Raw genomic sequence first — 21,279 nt, forward strand, 5'->3', positions numbered from 1 at the left:
AAATCAACACAACTATAAGAATTGTATTTTAAGGTTCTGAAAGATGGCCTGAGTGATCAAGTATGATTGTTATTAATAAATCCTGAAGAGTTGGTGAAGTGTCAAAAAGAACAAATATTGTCCCCAACTTCAAAAAAGAGGAAAAGAAAGTTTCAGCAATTTGCAGACTAATGACATCATTTGTGTGTGTGTGTGTGGGGGGGGAGATTCTAAGTAATTGATACAGATATCAGTCTGTAAGAACGTTGGACAAATGCAGTAATTACCAGAAATGAGCATGAATTGATCAAAAACAAATCTTAAAAACTATTTTACCTCATTTTTTCCCCACCAGATTTCCTCTTCCCCCCCTTTCTCCCTCCCTACCATCTTTTAAAATAGTATCAGAAAAAGAGAAAAAAACAGTAGGAGAAAAACAAAAAATCATTATCAAAAAAAGGATATAGTGATTAAAAATAGGTGAAAAATACACCAGAAAAAAATTTAAAATACAGAGTATAATTTGTCATTATAACAGAAACAAATATATGTATAAAATTATTTAATACAGAGATTAGGCAGATGTGTGTGTATATGCAGATAGTATTTATTGTATAATTATCATGCTTTTTTTAACCTACTGTATTTTGTATAAATGAGTCCCATGTTTATACTTATACTTAGCCAAATGAAATCTAAATCTGTAGACAATGCACTCATAAGTAGCAAATGCAATCAGGTCTTCAGTCAATTGAATAAATAGGGCCAGACATTTATCTTTCCCACGTTGCAGTATAGGTCTTTTAGCTATAGTAAGGGCATAGAGAACCCGTTTACACTGTCCAATTGTGAAATTCTTTGTACTGGGTATGTAATTCAAGAGAATACCTACACTAAGGAAAAGGCTTGCATGTTTAGACCACCGTCATGAATTTGACATCCTTCTTTTGTGGGCCAAATCACAAGCAAGTAGATGATAACAAGAAGTATGCTCAGTAGTGGGATTCAAATATGTGAACAACCGGTTCTCTGTGTGGATGCCAGAAGTCCATTCTCGGCCTGGGCAACAAAAAATTAGCTACCAGTTCTGCCAAAGTGGTGCAAACCAGCTAAATCCCACCACAGAAGAAGTGTGAAATATTAGATGTGGCCATCTAAAAGATTTGGGGGCTGTGCAGAAAAGAAGCCATAATCAAAATGAGCAAATCACGTTTTGATAATCATGATAATTCAAGAAATAATAATCAATATATACTAACTTAGCATTTGGTTTGAACACAGCAGTTATTTTTTTGTTGTACAAAACAGAAAGATCTGAAGAATTTGAGATTATATCTTTTTTATTAGATGTTTTTATCCTGCCTTTTATTACTTTTATAAGTAACTCAAGGCAACAAATATACATAATACTCCTTCCTCCTCCTATTTTCCCCATCTGACTTTGTGCCAAGGTAGGACTAGAACCTGGTTTGTAGCCTGATGCCTTAACCTAGAGGTCCCCAACCTTTTGGGCACCAGGGACCAGTTACAGGGAGAGAGGTTTTTCCACGGACCAGAGGGGGCGTGGTTTTGTGTGCTGCTTGCATCCTGTGGACGGGGCTTTCCTTTTTTGTGAGGACCAATTGCTGGCATGCCGTGGCCCAGTACTCGTCCACGGACCAGGGGTTGGGGACCTTTACCTTAACCACTGCCTCAAACTGGCGCAGCCATCAATTACTGATTTACATTTCATAAATGACAAGGATGCAACTAAATCAGGAAGGAAAGTGAGACAACCTACTAAGAAAATAACAAAATCTGTGCTTGCATTGGGCCATCAAGAGAAACTTCTGAGGCTACATTACCAAAGACAGCCAGAGTAGTTCTGGTTGTACTAATCATGGAGCAACTGGCTCTTATTTGCTACCAGAAAGCTATACTAATTCATTTTGTGATATAAGACATTGCTAGGAAAGGGGGACCATCACTAGACTAATCTAATCCCTGGTGTGCTGCAAATGTTCCCGGTTTGAAGTCTGTTTAGCATAAGATGTGGCCTTCCACAGCATTCTTTGTTTCTTGGTATGAGTCTATTCAGCTCTGATAAATGTTGTACTGACTTATCATGCTTTGGGATAAGAGTTGGCATAAGCAATCTAGGAGAATTTATGCATCATACACAAAAACCTGGTGCTGGTGTCGACATCAATTGCCTGGGCACCAGTGGATACATTCAGTGCACTCATGGTTGCGGGGAGAACTTTTCTAACATTATAGATCATCTTCATTTGCTACTGTAAAGCTGGAAAACACTCTGTGCACAGCAGTTCCTGGCAAGAAGTGAGTTGTTATCACTCCATGATGATTTACTATCTAAACTGTATACCATGAGGTTAAGTGACAGTCTGGTATTGCATTTCAAGAACTTCTGTTGGTATATTTTATGTTTTGCTTGTATATTAGTACTTCTTGAAAACACAGTATGCCCTAGGGAACCTCAAAAGGTAGACAGTGTTGCATAGGTGTAGAAGTGACACTTTGGAGTAATACTTCTTTTTGCAGCATAAAATATTGCAGCATAAAATATTGAACAAGTAACATTCCCTGCTATTCCCTGACTTTTGCATACCACATCTGATACTTTCTTGCATTTTTTTTATTATGAGACAATGCAATGGAATCCTTTCAAGATTTCCTTTCTTGATTTCTGCCTGGGTACTTTTTGCAGGGGCAGATGCCATGTGGACAATGTGAAAATCAGTTCTCCCATTGCCAGTAAATAATATGTGTAAGAACAAATTTGAGCACCATAAAAACAAATAATAGATAGAAACAAGGGAGTCTATTCAAAAGTAAAAAGGTAAAGGTAAAGGTTTCCCCGCACGTGCGTGCTAGTCGTTTCCGACTCTAGGGGCCGGTGCTCATCTCCGTTTCAAAGCCGAAGAGCCAGTGCTTGTCCAAGGACGTCTCCGTGGTCATGTGGCCGGCATGACTAGACGCCAAAGGCGCACGGAACGCTGTTACCTTCCCACCGTAGTGGTCCCTATTTTTCTACTTGCATTTTTTACGTGCTTTCGAACTGCTAGGTTGGCAGAAGCTGGGACGAGTAACAGGCGCTCACTCTGCTATGCGGCACTCGGGATTCGACCCGCCAAACTGCCGACCTTCTGATCGACAAGCTCAGCGTCCTAACCCACTGAGCCACTATTCTGTAGGTTTGAACTTCATATAAATAGGGCTTGCTCTTGATTGATTGTGGTGGTTGCTAATATCCTTTTGGATGTACTTCCTACCTTTCTTCAATAATAGTGTCTATTCTTCATTTTTTTATTTTCTTATCAGCATATCTAAATGGTTTTAGTTCCCTTTAAGGAGTTGAAACTTGATAAAGAGAAACTAGCAGGTCAAGCCTTGCATATCACTTTTAACACCTGTTTACTGTGCACATCTGTGCAAAGAAGTGGTTAAGCATTTCTGACTGAGTTGCATACCAGGATTTCTCTTGTTTGTTGTTCACAGGCTTCGTGTGAGCATTACATATATATCTCACATCATGTACTGCAGCTGATAGCTGCCATATCTCAGGTTGTGATTCCTTTTAAATAACATTGCTTTCTGGACCTTAGATTTAAAATTCTCACAGTCCTGGAAATGCTCAGGCCCAGCACGCTCTCTTTTGAATGGAGACTAAGAGGAAAGCTTCCACTTGGCTCAGGGACCTGTGGTTTAAACTTTTGATGAATACCATATGGCTTGGAAGGCTCTGGATGTTAGATATTTGGATAAGAAATTTGGAGGCAAGCTCCTACTATGTAATATTTTTGCAATATTTATTCTTGACTTCACTCTCACTTTTATTTCTTCAGCTGTAAAAACTGCAAGAAACAGCAGTAGTGAAACATTTCTTTTAATTTTCAGATTGATCAAAGAAACAAGAGAAACTGACCCAACAGTTCACCGGACAAGACTGAACTTCTGAAGACTTTTTTTGTCTTTTTTCATCGAACTTGAGCCAAACAATGTGTCTGGTAGACAGAAGCACAAACAGGAATTCTACAGAGGTGCAACCTGTTCTAGGACTATTCTTGGGAACCATCTCGCTGATTACAGTGGTTATGAATATTTTGGTCCTATATGCTGTGAAAACAGAAAAGAAGCTACAGACAGTTGGCAATCTTTATATTGTCAGTCTTTCATGTGCAGATGTTATAGTTGGTGCAGCTGTGATGCCACTAAACATTGTATACTTGTTGAAGGATGAGTGGATTTTGACTAGAGAAGCTTGCTTGTTTTGGCTATCGATGGATTATGTAGCCAGCACAGCTTCTATATTCAGCCTTTTCATACTCTGTGTAGATCGCTACCGTTCAGTCCAACAGCCTTTAAAATATCTCAAGTATAGGACCAAAACTAGAGCCTCAGTCATGATTTCAATAGCTTGGCTACTATCTTTCCTGTGGGTGATTCCAATACTCGGCTGGCATAAATTCACAGATCACAGTACTATGACAATTAATAACAGAACTTATGATGAAAAAGTATGCGAAACAGATTTTTGTAGAACCACTTGGTTTAAAGTCTTGACAGCCACAATCAACTTCTATGTACCATCATTGCTGATGCTGTGGTTCTATGCAAACATTTACAGGGCTGTCTGCAAGCATTATCAGCATCGGCAGCTTGTAAATGGATTATACAGATGTAACTCTAATAACACGAGTGTGCATAACGGAAAGATTCAGGAAATGCAAAAGATTTGTTCCCAACATTCAAATAAAGACCGAGGATTTTCTTTCAGTGCAAATGATAGCTTTGAGCAAAACAAAATAAGGGAAGCTAAACTTCCATTAAGCAGCTTTGTTAGAATCTCGAAGGATTTTCCTAAAGGAAGTGACCATGAAGTAATAAAACTTAACTGTTTCCCTCTAGCTATAATGCAGAAAGATTTTGAGTTAGGCAATACAAAGGGAAAATATGCCTGTGTCAGTAACAGTGCTGAAAATATAAAAAATCCTATCTCCCAGTTAGGCAAAATATCACATAGGCAGAGTTTTGCAGGAGGATCATTGCCTAGAATTCACTCAGATCCCTCCCTAAAACAAAATTCTCATCCTGAGCAACTTTTTACTCAGAGGTGTTCTAGCGGAGGAGATCCTCACAGTCTCCGTTTCCTGAAAGAGACATGGGGAAAGCTACGTACTCATTCTGTTTGCCAGCGTCAAAAGCTGCATGTGAACAGGGACAGAAAGGCCGCCAAACAATTAGGTGTTATAATGGCAGTTTTTATGTTATGTTGGATACCATATTTTGTATTGTTTATGGTCATGGCCTTTTGTGAAATATGCTATAACCGTTCTTTTCACATGTTTACAATTTGGCTTGGCTATGTGAATTCTACATTAAATCCATTTATATATCCACTCTGTAATGAAAACTTCAAAAAGGCTTTCAAAAAGATATTTCATATTAAAACTGAACTTACTGCAGAGAAAGTTATATTTGGGACGGGCGCAGAACAGCAGGTTTATGTTGGAAAGAAAAAATCAGGTATTATTTAAGTCTTGTAAAAAAGTAAACATTGGTTTTGTGTGTCTTAAAGGAGTGGTTTTTCTGTTTCTGGTGGTTTGTGGCCTTTTTAATGGTAGATTTTATTGTTTAAAACAAGATTGAGCTATAATGAAATATACTGCTATTTAACATGGCTTCTAAATGCTGACTTTTATATTGGATCATTCTAATCAGTGTTTAGTTTACCACAGCCGCTTTTTCAAATGTTTATATATTTGTTATAGTAGTCTTTGTGTTCCTGAATCTTCAGGGATTTCAAGAGAGCATTTATTTGTATTTTGATTTTCTCCAGAAAAAGAAATCACCAAAAATTTAAACTGTTAATTATATTTTGGTTTTACAGTATTTACCAACAAATTGAAAACCGAAAGCAGACATCCTAGAATCAGGAAATTCTGCTATTTTCTGATAGAGGTAGTCCTTGATTTATGCCAAAAACTGAACCCAAAATTTCTTTTGCTAAGGGAGACATTTGTGAAGTGAGTTAAGTGTCCATTCTATGACCTTTCTTGCCAGTTGTTAAGTGAATCACTGCAATTGTTAAGTTAGTAACACAGCCAATTAATCTGCCTTCCCCATTGACTTTGCTTGTCAGAAAGCTGCAAACTGCAATCGCATGACTCTAAGATACAGCGACTGTCATGAATACAAGTTAGTTGTGAAGCATCTGAATTTTGATCACATGACCATGGGGATGCCGCAACAATCATAAATGTGAAAAATGGTAATCTCAGTTTTTTATGTGATGTTGTAACTTCAGATGGTCATTAAATGAATTGTTGTAGATAGAGAACAAACTGTTGTCTCCTTGACAATGCTAATTATGAACAATATAGCTTTTCAAGATCAACCAAGCTAGACGCTGCCTATCTTTTTACTTTGCCTCCCAAAAAACTTCCATTGTTCTTTCTAAACATTCAGCCCCTTCAAGGAAATCCATGAGGTCCTCACTATTTTTTTTAAAATCCACCAGCTTTTCTGAGCTATTAATGATGCATTTTGCCTGCCTAAAATACAATTGGGTGAGGCCATATAGAGCATGATTTGCTCTGTATGCTCTATATTCTTCAAAAACAGCCCAAATGACAGGCTTGCTCTGAGACAAATGATCAGCAGTGGATAGAGAAGGGAATCTTTGCTCAACTTTCTCTCCCAGGATGCACTGGGAGATATTTTTCCTTCTTCAATCGTGATTTGGCCATTTTGGAACTCAGTATTTTTTTAATTGCCTCTCCCGCCTCCAGTTTGAATTTGATTCTCTTCAGCTCAGTTTTCAGAGAATTATCATGCTGAAAAAAATAGATAAATTTCCCAAAGGAAGAATAAAAAACCAGTAGTCAGTATGCATGACAGTGTTTACTTTATTTGAATAAGATCTGCAGCAACATAGTTTGCTTTCTTGGAATGAGATGCTGGTTTTTTAGAAAATCCATATAATAGCGTTAGATACATTCTTTGTCCTGGGTCATCAGCATTCCTCATATATTATAAAACTAGTGGAATGTGTACCATAAAGTTGTTATGTATGAAATGCTGTTTTGTTCTTTTCACATATAATCATGCATATATAAAACATAATTCTTTATCAGTTAGAAATCTGAAAATCTAATTCCCAAATGGATTTCAGTATTTGTGAAAGGAAGTCTTAACATTTAATAAGAAGAATTTTCAATGAATATACTTCTCAAAATTTAATATTATTAATATTTAATTTAATATTAAATTAATTGTATCTTTTTTCAAACATCACATTATATTTTTCCATCAGTAAGAGGTTTTGGTTGTTTTTTTTTAAAGGGGGCCTTTCATTTGGGACTATGTTACAAAGTCTCAGATAACTTAATAGTACACGATATTAGTGTGAATCAGTAGGAACCACTGGCAGGAAAACATTTCCTTGAAATGGACCTTAAGCTCCATGAGGTACAAATTATTAGTTTTTCAGAATATCAATTTAAGGCAAACAATATTTACATATTCCTGAAAATGATATCTTGTGCCCTGCCTTATCTTTTTTCCCCTAATAGTACCTTCTGATAATAAGAATACATAATAAATTTATGATTTTCATTACATCCATTATGTTATGATATTTTAAATTCTGTTTTTACTGATAAAATGGTTTCAGATGGCAGAAAAAAGAAAGAGAAGTCCTTTCTCAAATTAGCTGTCATTCTCTAGGGAAAACCCATTCTTGTGCCTAGTTTGGTTTTAATTCTTGATATTTTAATTTAATTTAATTTAATTCAATTTATATACCGCCCTTTTCCCGAAGGACTCAGGGCGGTTTACAGGGCAAAATTAAAACAATACAATATAAAAATTAAAATAAAATTAAATCAATAGCCCCAAAATTTAAAATTAGAATTTAAAAACCTTAAAACCCCTCAGTCCAGGCCAGCTAACTCAAAAAGCCAGGTTTTTAGGTCCCGGTGAAACGAACAAAGGTCGGGGGCGATCCAGAGTTCCACCGGCAATTGATTCCATAGGGCAGGCGCACCCACAGAGAACGCCCTCCCCCTAGGGATCGCCCGCCAGCATTCCCTGACCGGCGGGACCCTGAGGAGGCCCTCCCTGTGGGAGCGCACAGGACGATGGGAAGTTATTGGCAAATGTAGTGTTTTGTTATTTCCTCTTATTACTTGAAGATTATTTTTTCTTTAAATAGGGATGTGCCCAAAAGTGTATGCATGTTGTACTTTGACAATAAAGGTTGATTTGATTTGATTGTTCTAACTCAAAGCAAATGCTTTGTGTTCTGGAAGTTCACTGACCTATTCCAGATGAATTACAATTTGGCAGAAATAAAACTAGGATCTTTTTTGTTGCACTGGATTTCTGCTAAAATAGAAATAGCAGGGATGTTTCAGCAGGTTTATGGGGTAAGCATGATAAAATTCTCTCGCACTGTCCTCTTAGCAGTTCTCAATCTGGCAAAGTTCACACACCGATTTTCTTAGCACTTTGTGTTGCCTTTCCTCCCTCATGTGCTCTCAGCCACCAACAATATCCAAGCATAGCCCACTGGCTCACCCAAAATTCCTACTTTCCATATATTACCTTTATAAACTCTTCACTTACCAGGATGTTAACTCTTTTACAGTAACAGTGAACTTTATAAACAAACCAATTTTAAATCAGCATACTATTTACAAGTCATACTTCTTTGTCCAAGTGATCCTGTGAGCACCATATATACCTCCTGTGGGAAGACAATAAAAATGTAAGTGTCTTTGGTCACTTAGAAACAGGACTCGGGGTGTGTGTGAGGTCTACCCTAGTTGGAATAAATAGTTTACTCGTAAGAAAAGGAAGATCTGCAGCATGGATGCTCCCATATCCTTATTTTTATTGGATCCAGAGTATAATCTCTGAAGAATGCAGTAGACCACTTGTGACTCCTTCTGAGCTGGTTGAATCTAGCAAGTTCTTCACATTTTGATTAGTTGTCATCTTTATTCCTGCAATATTGAAGACTGCTGATACAGTTCAGTATCACTACATATGAGGAATCAATTACATAGTTACCTTATTTTGAAGCTGTAAATGAGAGGTCCCCAACCTTTGGGGTACCAGGGTCCAGTTCCGTGGAGAGAGGTTTTGCCACTGGAGTGGAGGGTGCAAGGTTTTGTGTGCTGCCTGCATCTCGCAGATGGGCCTTTGCTTGTTTGTGCAGACCAGTTGCTGGCATGCCGCAGACTGGTACTGGTCCACGGACCAGGGGTTGGGGACCCCTGCTCTAAATGACTACAGCTATCTGGCTATTATGTTCCAATGGAGAAATCTTTCTGAAGAGGCCCTACTGAACCACCTTGTTCCCACCTTATAAAATGCATAGTTGACATCTTGCCGGATGTTGCATTTAGATAACAAAAGGAGCTAATCTTTTTAAATAGGCCTTTAATTACTAAGCAATGGTAGTTTGAAATCAAAAATTAGTTTTTAAGCTTTTTATATTCAGTTTTGTAAAAATGTGGAAATGGAGAAATGGAGTCAAATAAAAATATTAACTCATCCTTTCCCCTCCCTGTTTCAAATTGTCTCACCTAATGAAACAATCAAAAGTGACTAAATTTCAAATTCTGTAAAATAGAACATTCAGAATGTAGATGAATAAATGGGCAACAACTAAAAATCTGCAAGGACTTCTTTTTTTATATATGGATAAATGGCCATATCATGATCATGATCATTTTTTTAAAAAGGAAAAGTCAACATTCACTTTATAAGGTATAATTATGGTTTAATCACAATTAAATCTAAGTGATGCCCTAAGCACAGCCCAACAATAGTATTCTTTAGCCATCCCATTGCTTAACTGGCAAGACATTACATTCAGTAAGTGCTGAAAACTAAAGCCAAATATGTTAGTGAGAGAATTAAGGCATGATAACTTGAGAAAAATCTCTGAGGTGCCCCCCTTCCCTTGGTGCCTTAACCATGTGCTCATTAGTGGTTAACCCAGGACTGAGTATAATGCATAATGATCATGGTTAATTTACAGGTAAATTTGAATGCTACGACAGCTATGATTAATTTCTTAAAGAGTCTGAACTGCTAAAATTGAAAACACATGTAGAATGTCATGAGATATTTGTTTTATAAATCAATGGAATATATGATCTGTCTTTTGACTATTTTAATATATTAATAAGATTGTGTATAAAAATAATTGTAAGGTTAAAATCATTAAAAAGAATGTTAAAACTATGCTTGACACATGACCTTAAATATTTTCAAAATGGTCTTGTTATGTTCATGAGAAAGCAAATGATGTTATAATCCCTAACCCTGATTAACACCTTATTCCTAAAATTGCCAAGTTTCTAAAATCTGATTGCAAAGATGATACTAGAATCACAATCCCCAGTTTATTTCAAAAGCAATCATTAGATTTTGATCTTAGAGCCTCTTCTTAATTGTTTTAGTAGCAAAACCACAGAAAAGAGTAGGAATTAGCAGAGTAGGAATTATCTTCTTATGTTCTTCATTCAAGTAGATTTAGGGTCAAGATGCTAGAACTCTGTCAGGAGCTGGAATTCATTTCTGTGACCGTCTAAAATGATTTCCTACAAAGCTTGTTATTCTAGGTATTTTTGTACACAAAAGTGAAAAGGAGTATACTTTTCATTTCACATTGGATGGTACAGCAGTTTTAAAATGATTGTTCCAATGAAGTCCAACAACAGAACAGGAGACACTGGACATGAAGAATAAATATTTCAAAATGAAGAACTGTTCATGAACTGTATATAAACATTGAATATCAAGTTTGAAGGGTCATACTATAAATCAGTACCTCCACATAGTGTACATAACACAGTCTACAAAGAATAGCATGACTGAGAAACTGTTATACCTTATAAAAAGATCATTTGTAAGAATTCTAAAACCCATATTAAGGCAGGCCATGTTACAGGACAGAAAACTGTTTATAAGGTTTTGAATTCTTTAGTAGTTACTATGCTATAGGGTGAACAAAGAGAAAAGTAGGAGGACAGCCTGAATGACACCAAAGCCAAATACATAGCATTTGATAAATAGATGGCATATGAGTGATATTTTACAACTGTCATAGTTGGCTCTACGTAGAACAGGGATTGTGTCAACAACTTGGACTTTTTTCAACCATCATGATGGAGAACAACCAACCAACCAATATACAAATAAAGATCATTTGTTTATTCAAAACTGTCTAATAAGATAACAGAGTTGCTGCTAAAGTATGAATGCAATGCTAGCAGAAGTCTTTCTAGAGACAGAAGATCCAACTGTGCTCTATAATTTTCAACCACACACCACTGTGTGATTATTTATAATGCTAACTGGAGGATAAGCAGTCATAAGCTATTACTGTAGTGCTTTCCAGGAAAAAGAAGTCCAATTGGATGACCCTCCAAAGTAGCATAGAAGAACTTCGACTTTTTCAGATAAACATGGGTTAGTATGTTATATATGATTCCCAATTGGTGGGATGAGAACAACCATAGTTTGGTTTATAGTCTCTAAATTGGAGGTCCTAACTTGCATACAATAGTATGAGCATGCTTGAGTTGGACGTCAGTACCAAATATGCCAAAACTGAGCAGCAATGTCCATATTCCTTAGCAGTGAATGCTGCATATGGCCTACTCCTGATAGCAATCTATTCTTTCTCCAAAATCATTAAAAATGTTTAGCGGAAAGTATAAAGTGGTATAATCTAGATTATTTAGGTGCACATGATAGTTATATGTTACGCTTTAGTGAGTAGATAATGAAAAAATCAGGGATCAGTTTTGCAAATGTGTAACATTCTGAACAGATGTGATCCACAGGAAAAAAATAATTCTGCTAGATGACATAAATGAAAGGTGGCACAAATAAAAAGAGTACAGAAAAAATACTTCCTCTGCCTACCATGAGACTTCTGGGTGAAATAAAGAATGAATAAACTAGCTTATATTGGTGAAGATTTTGTTACATAATGTTGGGATTCAGGGTTTAGTGACCCTAGTCTAGAGTCTAGACAGCAGCTTTCCTGATAATTTGCCAGCAACTCTGGTTGTCATCTTAGGAAGCCTAACACTGCCCACAAGCAAACTAGCTTACCAGTCGTACCATGCCACATACAGTGTTCCCTGATTAATTGGAAGCCATAATGGTTTGGGCATATTTTGTGCAATATGCAACAAGCAGAACTAAAGCCCAATTTGACCCCAACCGTGCTCATGTTACAATGCTAGGTAAAGTAGGAACTCAAATCTAATGATTACTTCATAAGCCAATATACTGTTGTCTACTGGAACAAAGATCAGGTTCCTGGAAATGTGCTGTATAAGCAAAATGCATTAGCCCCAAATAAGAAGGTAAGAACTTATGTGCATTTATCAGTATGCACTGATGATCAGTATGCACTGATGATGCTACCTTCTGCGAGAAAACAACCAAGCTCAGAGAGCACCAGGAACCCAGTTCAACCCTGACTTACAAATATTTTCTTCTACCAGAACTAATTACAAGCATCATTACCTAAATCAGGGGTCCCCAGCCCCCAGTCCGTGGACCACACAAGTCCGCAGCATGCTGGGAACCAGGCCATGCAAACAAGCGAAGCCCCATCCGCAGGATGCAGGCAGCATGCGAAAACACGCCTTCTCCGGTCTGTGAAAAAAACCTTTCTCCATGGACCCAGTCGCTGGTTTCCAAAAGGTTGGGGACCTCTGACCTAAATGATGCTACTTACATACATGCAACAGAAGTCATGATGAAAGTGCATAATGGTTACATGAAATATCATGATCCACATCATCATTTTGATGTCACTGAGGCTTATAACGTATGCCACTGGCTATAGGAATTGATGTTTAAAGATCATCAATTCAAGAACAAATGTAGAAGCAGTAGTGCAGAGCAACGACTTCCTCCTACTTCTAAGATCAGATGCCTTAGATCAGGCGTGTCAAACTCGCATCGTCACATGACATGTCACATCACGACTCTTTCCCCATTGCCGGAGCTAGGGTGGGCGCAGTTTCGGCATGACGCATCTGGCCCGTGAGCTGGCAGTTTGACACCCCTGCCTTAGATGAACGTATCTAAATGTATTTTTTTTCCTGTTCAGTCATGTCCAACTCTCAGAAACTGTCTGGAGAAATCCCTGCAGTTTTCTTGGCAAAGTTTTTCAGAAGCGGTTTTGTCACTGCCTCCTTCTTAAGGCTAAGAGTAAGTGACCAGCCCAAGATCACCCAGCTAGCTTTGTGCCCAAAGTGGGATTAGAGTGGCACCCAGGTTTCTGGCTTGTGCATTAGCAGAAAAACACTACTGCTCTATCTTTAATGGTAGGATTCTTTCTGCACCACCTTCTGGCTGCGGATGTGCAACATTTTCAGTAGTAGCACTGAGAAGGCTTCAAGAGACATTACCCTTAATCTGGTGCAGAAATAATCCACACTGATACTTTTCTGTTCCATTTCTACATTGTTTTCTCACTTGCTTCATCACAAACTTGTAGTTTTTCTATTGTTTTAATTTGACCCAGGTAATCTAATATTTATCCAATACTATAAAATGCTGCTAGCATGCTTCCTCTACTCCTTTGCGGCTATCTTGGGTTGCCTACATCCAAGGAAAGGAATATGCTTAAACCCCACTGTGTTTGGTAAGATGCATCTCAGTTATTACAGGTAGTGCAACATTTCTGTGGTTAAATGAATTTTGCCCCATTTCACCACCTTTCTTGCCAAAGATATTAAGTGAATCACTGCAGCTGTTAAAGTTAGTAGTAACCAGTGCTTTTTTTCTAAAAAAAAAAAAAAAGGTGCCGGAACTCTCATCTTGGTGGGTGCAGGAGGCAGCGGGGGGGGGTGTGCGGCGCTGCTGTGGTCATGGGTGCGAGGGCCAGAGCCGGCGCAGCTGGTGCTGCGGGAGCATCAGGGCCCGCTGTGTATGGCGGGGCTGCGCGGGGCGGGCAGCGGAGGCAGTGCGGGCCAGGCGATGCAGGGCGGCCACTTAGGCGTGCAGGGTGAGACGACGGTGGTGGAGGTCCAGCACCAGGTAGGCCACCAGCCTGGCTGACACGGGTGAGCACAAGGAAAGAGTGCACATGGACTCCGCAGAACCCACCTCCCACTCCTAATTGAGATGGTGTAGTTGGGAAGCAGGGAGGGATGCAAAGTTCCTGCCAACTCGCCTTTGCTGCATACAACTAGCCGATGCAACGTTTGCCAGCCAGGTCTTTTGGCGTGCTCAGCAGCAATTCCTATTGGCTTTCGAAAGCCAATAGGCTTTCGAAAGCCAATAGAGGGAGTAGCATAGATTGTGCAAAAGCTTGTGTGTGTGTGTTTGTGTGCAAAAAAAGGTGCCGGAACGCCATTCTGAGCGTTCTATGAGGAAAAAAAGCCCTACTTTTATTTTTTAATCTTATGATTTTAAAAATATTTTTTTTCTATTGTAAATTGCCCCAAACCTTGCGATGTGGATTGCATACAAATATTATATAATTGGTAAATAAAGGTAGAACATATGTTAAATATACATCAAATAATAATATGCTTCCCTACAAAGTCAATTTTTGCTCAGTGACAGACCAAGGAGTTAACTCGGAAAGGCAAGAGGAAACTCTAGAAGAGGTCTGTGCAACTTGTAGAAGGGAAAGGCCCACACTGATAAATTAAAAAAATTTGTGGTCTGCAAAGGAATGCTGGTGGGCTAATCAATGTTTTGGTGACTAGAGGAGCATCTACAGTGTTGGAGCTCGTGGTCATAGTAAGCCATGGAGGCACTAGGCAACATGACTTTCAGGGCAGTGGTGGTGATTTTATTACTTTTTTTTAAAAAAAAAAGTCTGTGCTCTGTCCAAGGGTGCTTGGTAGGCTGCATGTACAGGCCTGGTCTAGAATTTATTTTGGAGCATTCAACTATCTAGAGCAGGCATGTCAAACTCATTTTCTTTGAGGCAACTTCTTATAAAAGAATTGCCATTAATTTGTTTTAATAAAATAATTTAAATAATTTTTTCACTTGATTTCAAATTAAATGAATTATATTGGTTGACAGTGAGATATTTTTTTTAGTACAATTGCCAAATGCAATAAACTGGTTTTAGGTATATGTTACTGGAAGGAAAAAGCAATCCCTGCTGCGTTACTGATCCCAGAGAAGCATTTGCATGTATGCAGGTATCCTTAGGGTGCCATAGTTATGGATGAGAAATATTGGTTGCAAAGTTGGCATTTCTGGATGTAATACAGATATTTTGGACTTATTTTTGTTTCTTTGCATGTTTGATATTTTTAAAAAGGCATATCCTACTGACTATGCTTATGCCCATATGTAACATCTTTTGCTAGGATACATGATCACTGCTTGTCCAAAATTTTAATATACAGATAATACCACCAGAAATTATTTTAGCCTTTTTAATAAATGTTGTTACTGATGTTAAGCTCACCAGGGAATACATCATATATTGTTATGTATATACTAGGTTAATTATTTAAAAACTGAAGTGCAACATAACTAAATTCCAAATAATCTATTTTTCAAAACACACAACAGTCCAAACAGTAAAAGTAAAGTCCAAATTAAGAATATTTCATTCTTAAGAATTGTTTAGATTCAAAATAGTTTTCAAGAGTGTACAAAAGATACTATTTTTTTCTAGAATCAGCTAAATTAGACATATTACATTGAGAAAAATGTTTCTCATTTCTTTCCTGTTACCTTTGATTTCATTGCAGAGATGTTAACATAAGAAATACGGTAGATTATTTTGTTATCTAATTTTACCTTCCAAACGACAGAAGCAAATGAAAAATGTGAGGTTCTTTCCTGTTGGTTTTTTTGAATTAGCTGTTTTAGATTCTAAAAGTTTAGTTCCTAAATAAGTAGTCCTGTAAATAATTTTAATGTCCTCCTCTAGTGCAGGCTCTTTTATGACTCAAGGACTTCAACTCCCAGAATTCCTGAGCCAGCATAGCTCAGCTTGGAAACCTCTCCCTTTCCCCTCAGCATGGCTGTCTCAGGATTTCTGGGAGTTGAAGTCCATGAGTCATAAAAAAGAGCCAAGATTGCTAGCCCTGCAATAGGCTTAGGAAAGCCAATAAGGTAGCTGGTTTTTTTTTTGGAAAAAAAAAGGTGCCGGAACGCCATTCTGAGCGTTCTATGAGAAAAAAAGCTATGGTAGTAATACAGTTGTTAAGTGAATCTGGCTTCTGCATTAACTTTGCTTGTCAAAAGGTTGCAAAAGGTAATCACATCGCCTTGGGACAATGCAACCATCATGACTCCATTGCCTAAAGTCTGAATTTTGATCACGTGACCATGGGGATATTGCAATGGTGTAAGTGTGGAAAAAAGTCACAAGTCACTTTTTCAGTGCTGTTAAAACTGCTCACTAAATTATCTGTTGTAAGTCGAGGACAAACTGTACATGGCTTCCTTCTATCTATATCAGGGCTCTTCAAACTTGGCCCTTTTATGACTTGTGGACTTCAGCTCCCAGAATTCCTCAACCAGCGTGCCTGGCTGAGGAATTCTGGGAATTGAAGTCCACAAGTCATAAAAGGGCCAAGTTTGAAGACCCCTGATCTATATCATTGACAAACAATGCTCTGAAGAATTAATTCACTGTTTCTATCTGCCTGCAGTTTGTTATAGCAACTCTCAGGTTGTCAAAGAGGACGGGTGACCACTGGACTCCCTGCCCCCATTTCATTGTTGAAATTCTGGAGGTTGGGGTTTTTCCTTTAAAAAAAGGTGAATTTGACAAGAATTGCCAATTTTCACTTCCAGTCTACATCACTGAAAGTAAAACTATGTATTTTTCTCCCACTGGAGCAGCAACAGTGGTAAAGTATCCATCATGGAAACCTCATATCCTCATTGACTAATCCATAGAATGGAAAGCAACTGGATCTTGCTTTCCCAATACAATGGGGAGGGGGTTAAAATGCAGAGGAATCTATCAGTTGGGGTCTGTGATAAGCACTGCCTGGGGCTGGGCAATGATCTGGGCTGTTACCAAACTGAATGGAGTGAAATTTAGACAGCAATTTATTTCTTCTTCTCCAGTCAGCTAAACACAGGAGGCAAGTCCCTCGAGTCCATTGTACAGACCAGTCATTCATCTCATTTAGATTGCTCAATATCCATCAATCCAAAATAATGATATATTTCCATTTTACTCAACCATTTCAAAATCAAAACAAACTCAGCACTTCATTGTTAACTTATGCAATAAAGTTACACATCTATTTTGTCACTGAATTGAAGCAATGCCACGGTTACGTCAAACTAAGGAATCGTTGCCACTATGTGTTTGTGGTAAGAGACTACAAGCCTCTGAGCGCTGAATCCGTAGTAGTACAATGTGAATTTTCCAGACTCTGAACTTGAACCAATTTCTCTGTAAATTAAGCCAGCGTTTCCGTTTTGAAATTAAAAGCCTTTGCCACTTATGCCAGCCCTCCTCTACTAATTACATCGGCCTTTGTGAGATGAAACAGCAGGCTTCGGGGAGTCACAAAACTCGACTACTTAAATGGGCGCTCGCAGCAAGAAACCCAAACTCCACGAATGGACCAAACCTCTTTTCCCAAGGCACGATCCACGGCAAACCCCTGGCCACGCCCTCTCCGTTTATGAACTTCCCGGCCACGCCTCTTTTTTCACCCAACCCCTCGGAGGTGGAGCATCTTTCCTGGCGTCCCCGGGCGGGAAGCTCCGCCCCGCGTCCTCCTGACTGCTGCGCGCGCTGCGCGATGTATCGTCGCCTGCTCCTCCCCTTCCTGCTCCATGCGAAGGGCTCTTGCTGCCGCTACTGCTGCTGGCGCCGACGCGCACCCCTCGGGATAGTTTTTCTTCCCGGGCGGAGTTGGAGAGGGATAACCGGCAGTTTCCGGGGAAACTCGGAGGCAGCCTGACCCTAGCTTTCAGCTGATAGCTACCGATGCCAAATCATGGCCAGCGGCGGTGGTGAATCGCGACACCCCGCGGAGGGTGGGCATCCCAATCTGCAGTTTGTTCCGTTCAGTAGCGCGCTGGACGCAGGTTTCTGGCATGAGCTCACTCAGAAAAAACTCAATGAGTACAAACTGGACGAGTCTCCGAAACCGATCAGAGGCTATTACTATAATGGCAAGTAGACCGTAAACACTTTTCCTTCTTGGAGGGGGCTTGTCGTTCTAGTAACGCGTCCGGCTGTGTGAATCGGGACAGTTCAGGTTAGGTTCAGCCTAACGCTGGTATGTCGTTCCAAATCCCCGTGAACTCTGAGAGACTTGATATCTAAGTAAACAAGCCTGGCTGGGTTTTCTTACCACAGGTTAACCCTTCATCACTGTCCACTATCCCCGCCTTCCCTGCATAGCAGCTTCTGCATTTGCTTAAAGATCTGTTCATTCGACATTCACCTGAGTGGGTACTATTGGTCGGGATTGAGAAGATTGCTACTTGCCAGATGTAGCTGGGTCACTATTTCCATGACAGTCTGAAGGGCTATCCTCACATAAAAGGCCAGAAATTAAAGAACACAGAGAATTAATAGAAAGGTACCCAGTTCAACACTCCCAAGTAGTTTATTTAAATACGTATAGATCATGATTCAGTCAGTAGGAACAGCTCTTTCAGGATTGTTAAGTGTTGCAACATGAATATTATGAAGTAGGTCATATGAGTACTCTGTCATAATCAGTTCTCTCCAAGCTGAAGAGCTAGATTGCTCAAGAAGGTTAATGTTAAATGTAAATTTTCTTTCCAAAATTTGCTGTTTGCTATTGCCCTTCATAAGATGCCAAACAACTAAAACATTACGCTTCTCCCATCCCCAAAAAGAGGGGTTAAGAGAAAAGGCTTCTCAGCTCCTCTATCATCCTCTGTTATGTGGCTGTGTATGTGGGGCGGAAATAAATGGAGGAAAAGTTCTTTGTGCAGACAGAATAAGATGGCCATGTTTCTCACATTGTCCTTTGTAGGATGCTTCCTGTTATGAAATGGAGAAACAGTTATGAAACTACCACATGGGGAAAGAACATCTGGGCTCTTCAGTCATCAACCAAGAATATGACAGATTACGATAAATCTGCTTCATAGAACAGTATATTATATAGAGATGTCCTGGGTTGTATAATTGTCACTATTTTAATAATCTGTTTATTTTTTCCTCTATCTGTTAGGAGATCCTCCTGGAATGCCAGCACGTTTAACCCTTGAATTTAGTGCTTTTGATATGTAAGTAATAAATCCTTTAACTTTAATCTTGAAATAGTTATTAGGATACAGAGGCTGATTATTAGCATTGTAATCATTAGACTATAAACCGAGATTTGTACATTAGAATCATAACTACTGCAAGGGCAATGTTTCAGGATGCCAGTACAAATGTCTACTTTATGCTAGTGAGGAAGTATAGAAATGAATATATACAGTACACACACTAAATGACTGAGCTATGTTTAATGAACCAAGAATCACCAACAGTATTTTCACTTATTGTTCTGGACAAATAGAATTTGTACTTGGCATAATCATTGTGATGGTTGTTTCTATTCCATGAGTTGATAAGAGTCAGATATAAGAACTGTCAATGGTGCAGATATGTTAGCCTGTGTTTGGAGTGATGCCAAGTAATGAGATATTGAACATGCAATTTCTCTAAAGCTTTCACTTTGCTATGCAGCAGCTCATGAATAGCTTATAACAATTTGTTTTGGATCTTGAGGTGGGGATAAGTCTCTGTATATTTTAACTACTTGGAGAATAAATCAATAGTGTACAATAGGTTCTGAAGGCCAGTTTGATAACACTAAGGTAAATAGAGACTTCAAGAACTAGGAAAAAAGAGAATGAAGGAACAATCCTCAAAAGAGGCCTAAAGGTTGAAAGTTTAAAAGTCTTGTGGTTAAAAAAACGAGACAGATCCAGAAGAAAAAAATATAAACCTCTTGAAAGCTTGATTTGGGCTATCAGCAGTTTTTTGGCAGGAGAATGAGATGTTGGCCATTACCTTCTTCCAGATGCCTTTCAACTTCAACTTCCCAATTCTTCCAAAGCCCTGAGATTCCATGGTTCTCTCAATCCAGCTAGGCCCAACTCTACTTTGGCATCCAGATGCTGCCACTTACTGGAGAAAGGGGTACTTAAATGAATAACAGAAATGTAGGAGAAGTATAAAGCTTAAGTGAAAGAGAGATAAGGATTTGGTAAACAGAATAACAGTAAATACGGAGTTTGAAGAACAATATTTCTGTTACAAGAATGAGCTTAACGTCCCTTATAATCACAATGAGGTGGTCACTGACCTCGAGCCAGACATCCTAGAATGTGAAGTGAAGTGGGCCTTAGAAAAGCTGAGCAACAACAAAGCTAGTGGAGGTGACAGTATTCCAGCTGCACTCTAATGGCAGAAAGTGAAGAAGAACTAAAGAGCCTCTTGTTGCGGGTGAAGAAGGAGAGTGCAAAACTTGGGTTGAAACTTAACATTAAGAAAACCAAGAACATGGCATCCGGCCCTCTCAATTCCTGGCAAATAGATGGGGAAGAAATGGAGGTAGTGACAGATTTTATTTTCCTGGGCTCCAAGATCAGTGCAGATGGGGACTGTAGCCAAGAAATCAAAAGATGCTTGCTCCTCGGGAGGAAAGCCATGGCAAATCTAGACAGCACACTAAAAAGCAGAGACATCACTCTGTCAACAAAAGTGCGTATAGTCAAGGCTATGGTCTTCCCAGTTGCAATGTATGGCAGTGAAAGTTGGACCATAAAAAAGGCTGAGTGCCAAAGAATTGAGGCCTTTGAACTGTGGTGCTGGAGAAGACTCCTGCGAGTCCCTTGGACTGCAAGGCGATCAAACCGGTCAGTCCTAGAGGAGATCAACCCTGACTGCTCTTTAGAAGGCCAGATCCTGAAGCTAAAACTCAAATACTTTGGCCACCTAATGAGAAGGAAGGACTCACTGGAGAAGAGCCTAATGCTGGGAAAGATTGAGGGCAATAGAAGAAGGGGACGACAGAGAATGAGGTGGCTGGATGGAGTCACTGAAGCAGTAGGTGTGAGCTTAAATGGACTCCAGAAGATGGTAGAGGACAAGAAGGCCTGGAGGAACATTGTCCATATGGTCGGACACGACTTCACAGCTAACAACAACATTTCTGTTACAAGGTATTGTAACTTTTAGCATAACATGGTTATTCAAGTGTCAGGTACGCAGACTTGTCTGAACCTGTGCTTTCGTCTTATAGAAATGTGGAGTTTTAGAGGCTAAACCCCATTGCA

General features: G+C 39.0%; 2 protein-coding genes across 3 annotated transcripts in view; both read left to right on the plus strand.

The window, feature by feature from the left end:
* Positions 1-3,977: 3,977 nt before the first annotated feature.
* On the plus strand, positions 3,978-5,516 carry HRH1 (histamine receptor H1; the record flags this gene model as incomplete). The annotated part of the gene is made up of 1 exon (XM_081319062.1): positions 3,978-5,516. One exon carries the CDS (start codon positions 3,978-3,980, stop codon positions 5,514-5,516), a length of 1,539 nt encoding a protein of 512 aa, XP_081175188.1.
* A 12,300-nt stretch (positions 5,517-17,816) lies between these two features.
* ATG7 (autophagy related 7) overlaps positions 17,817-21,279 on the plus strand; it is a 105,869-nt gene continuing 102,406 nt past the window's right edge. For both annotated transcript variants that reach the window (XM_081320011.1, XM_081320012.1), the window contains exons 1-2: positions 17,817-18,144; positions 19,182-19,236. In XM_081320011.1, coding sequence (XP_081176137.1) covers positions 17,967-18,144; positions 19,182-19,236 — 233 coding nt within the window. In that variant the 5' untranslated portion in view covers positions 17,817-17,966. The remainder of the gene's footprint in view (positions 18,145-19,181; positions 19,237-21,279) is intronic.

This window comes from Vipera berus (assembly GCF_964194415.1).
Source record: "Vipera berus genome assembly, chromosome: 2".
In the NCBI taxonomy this organism is placed as follows: Eukaryota; Metazoa; Chordata; class Lepidosauria; order Squamata; family Viperidae; genus Vipera; species Vipera berus.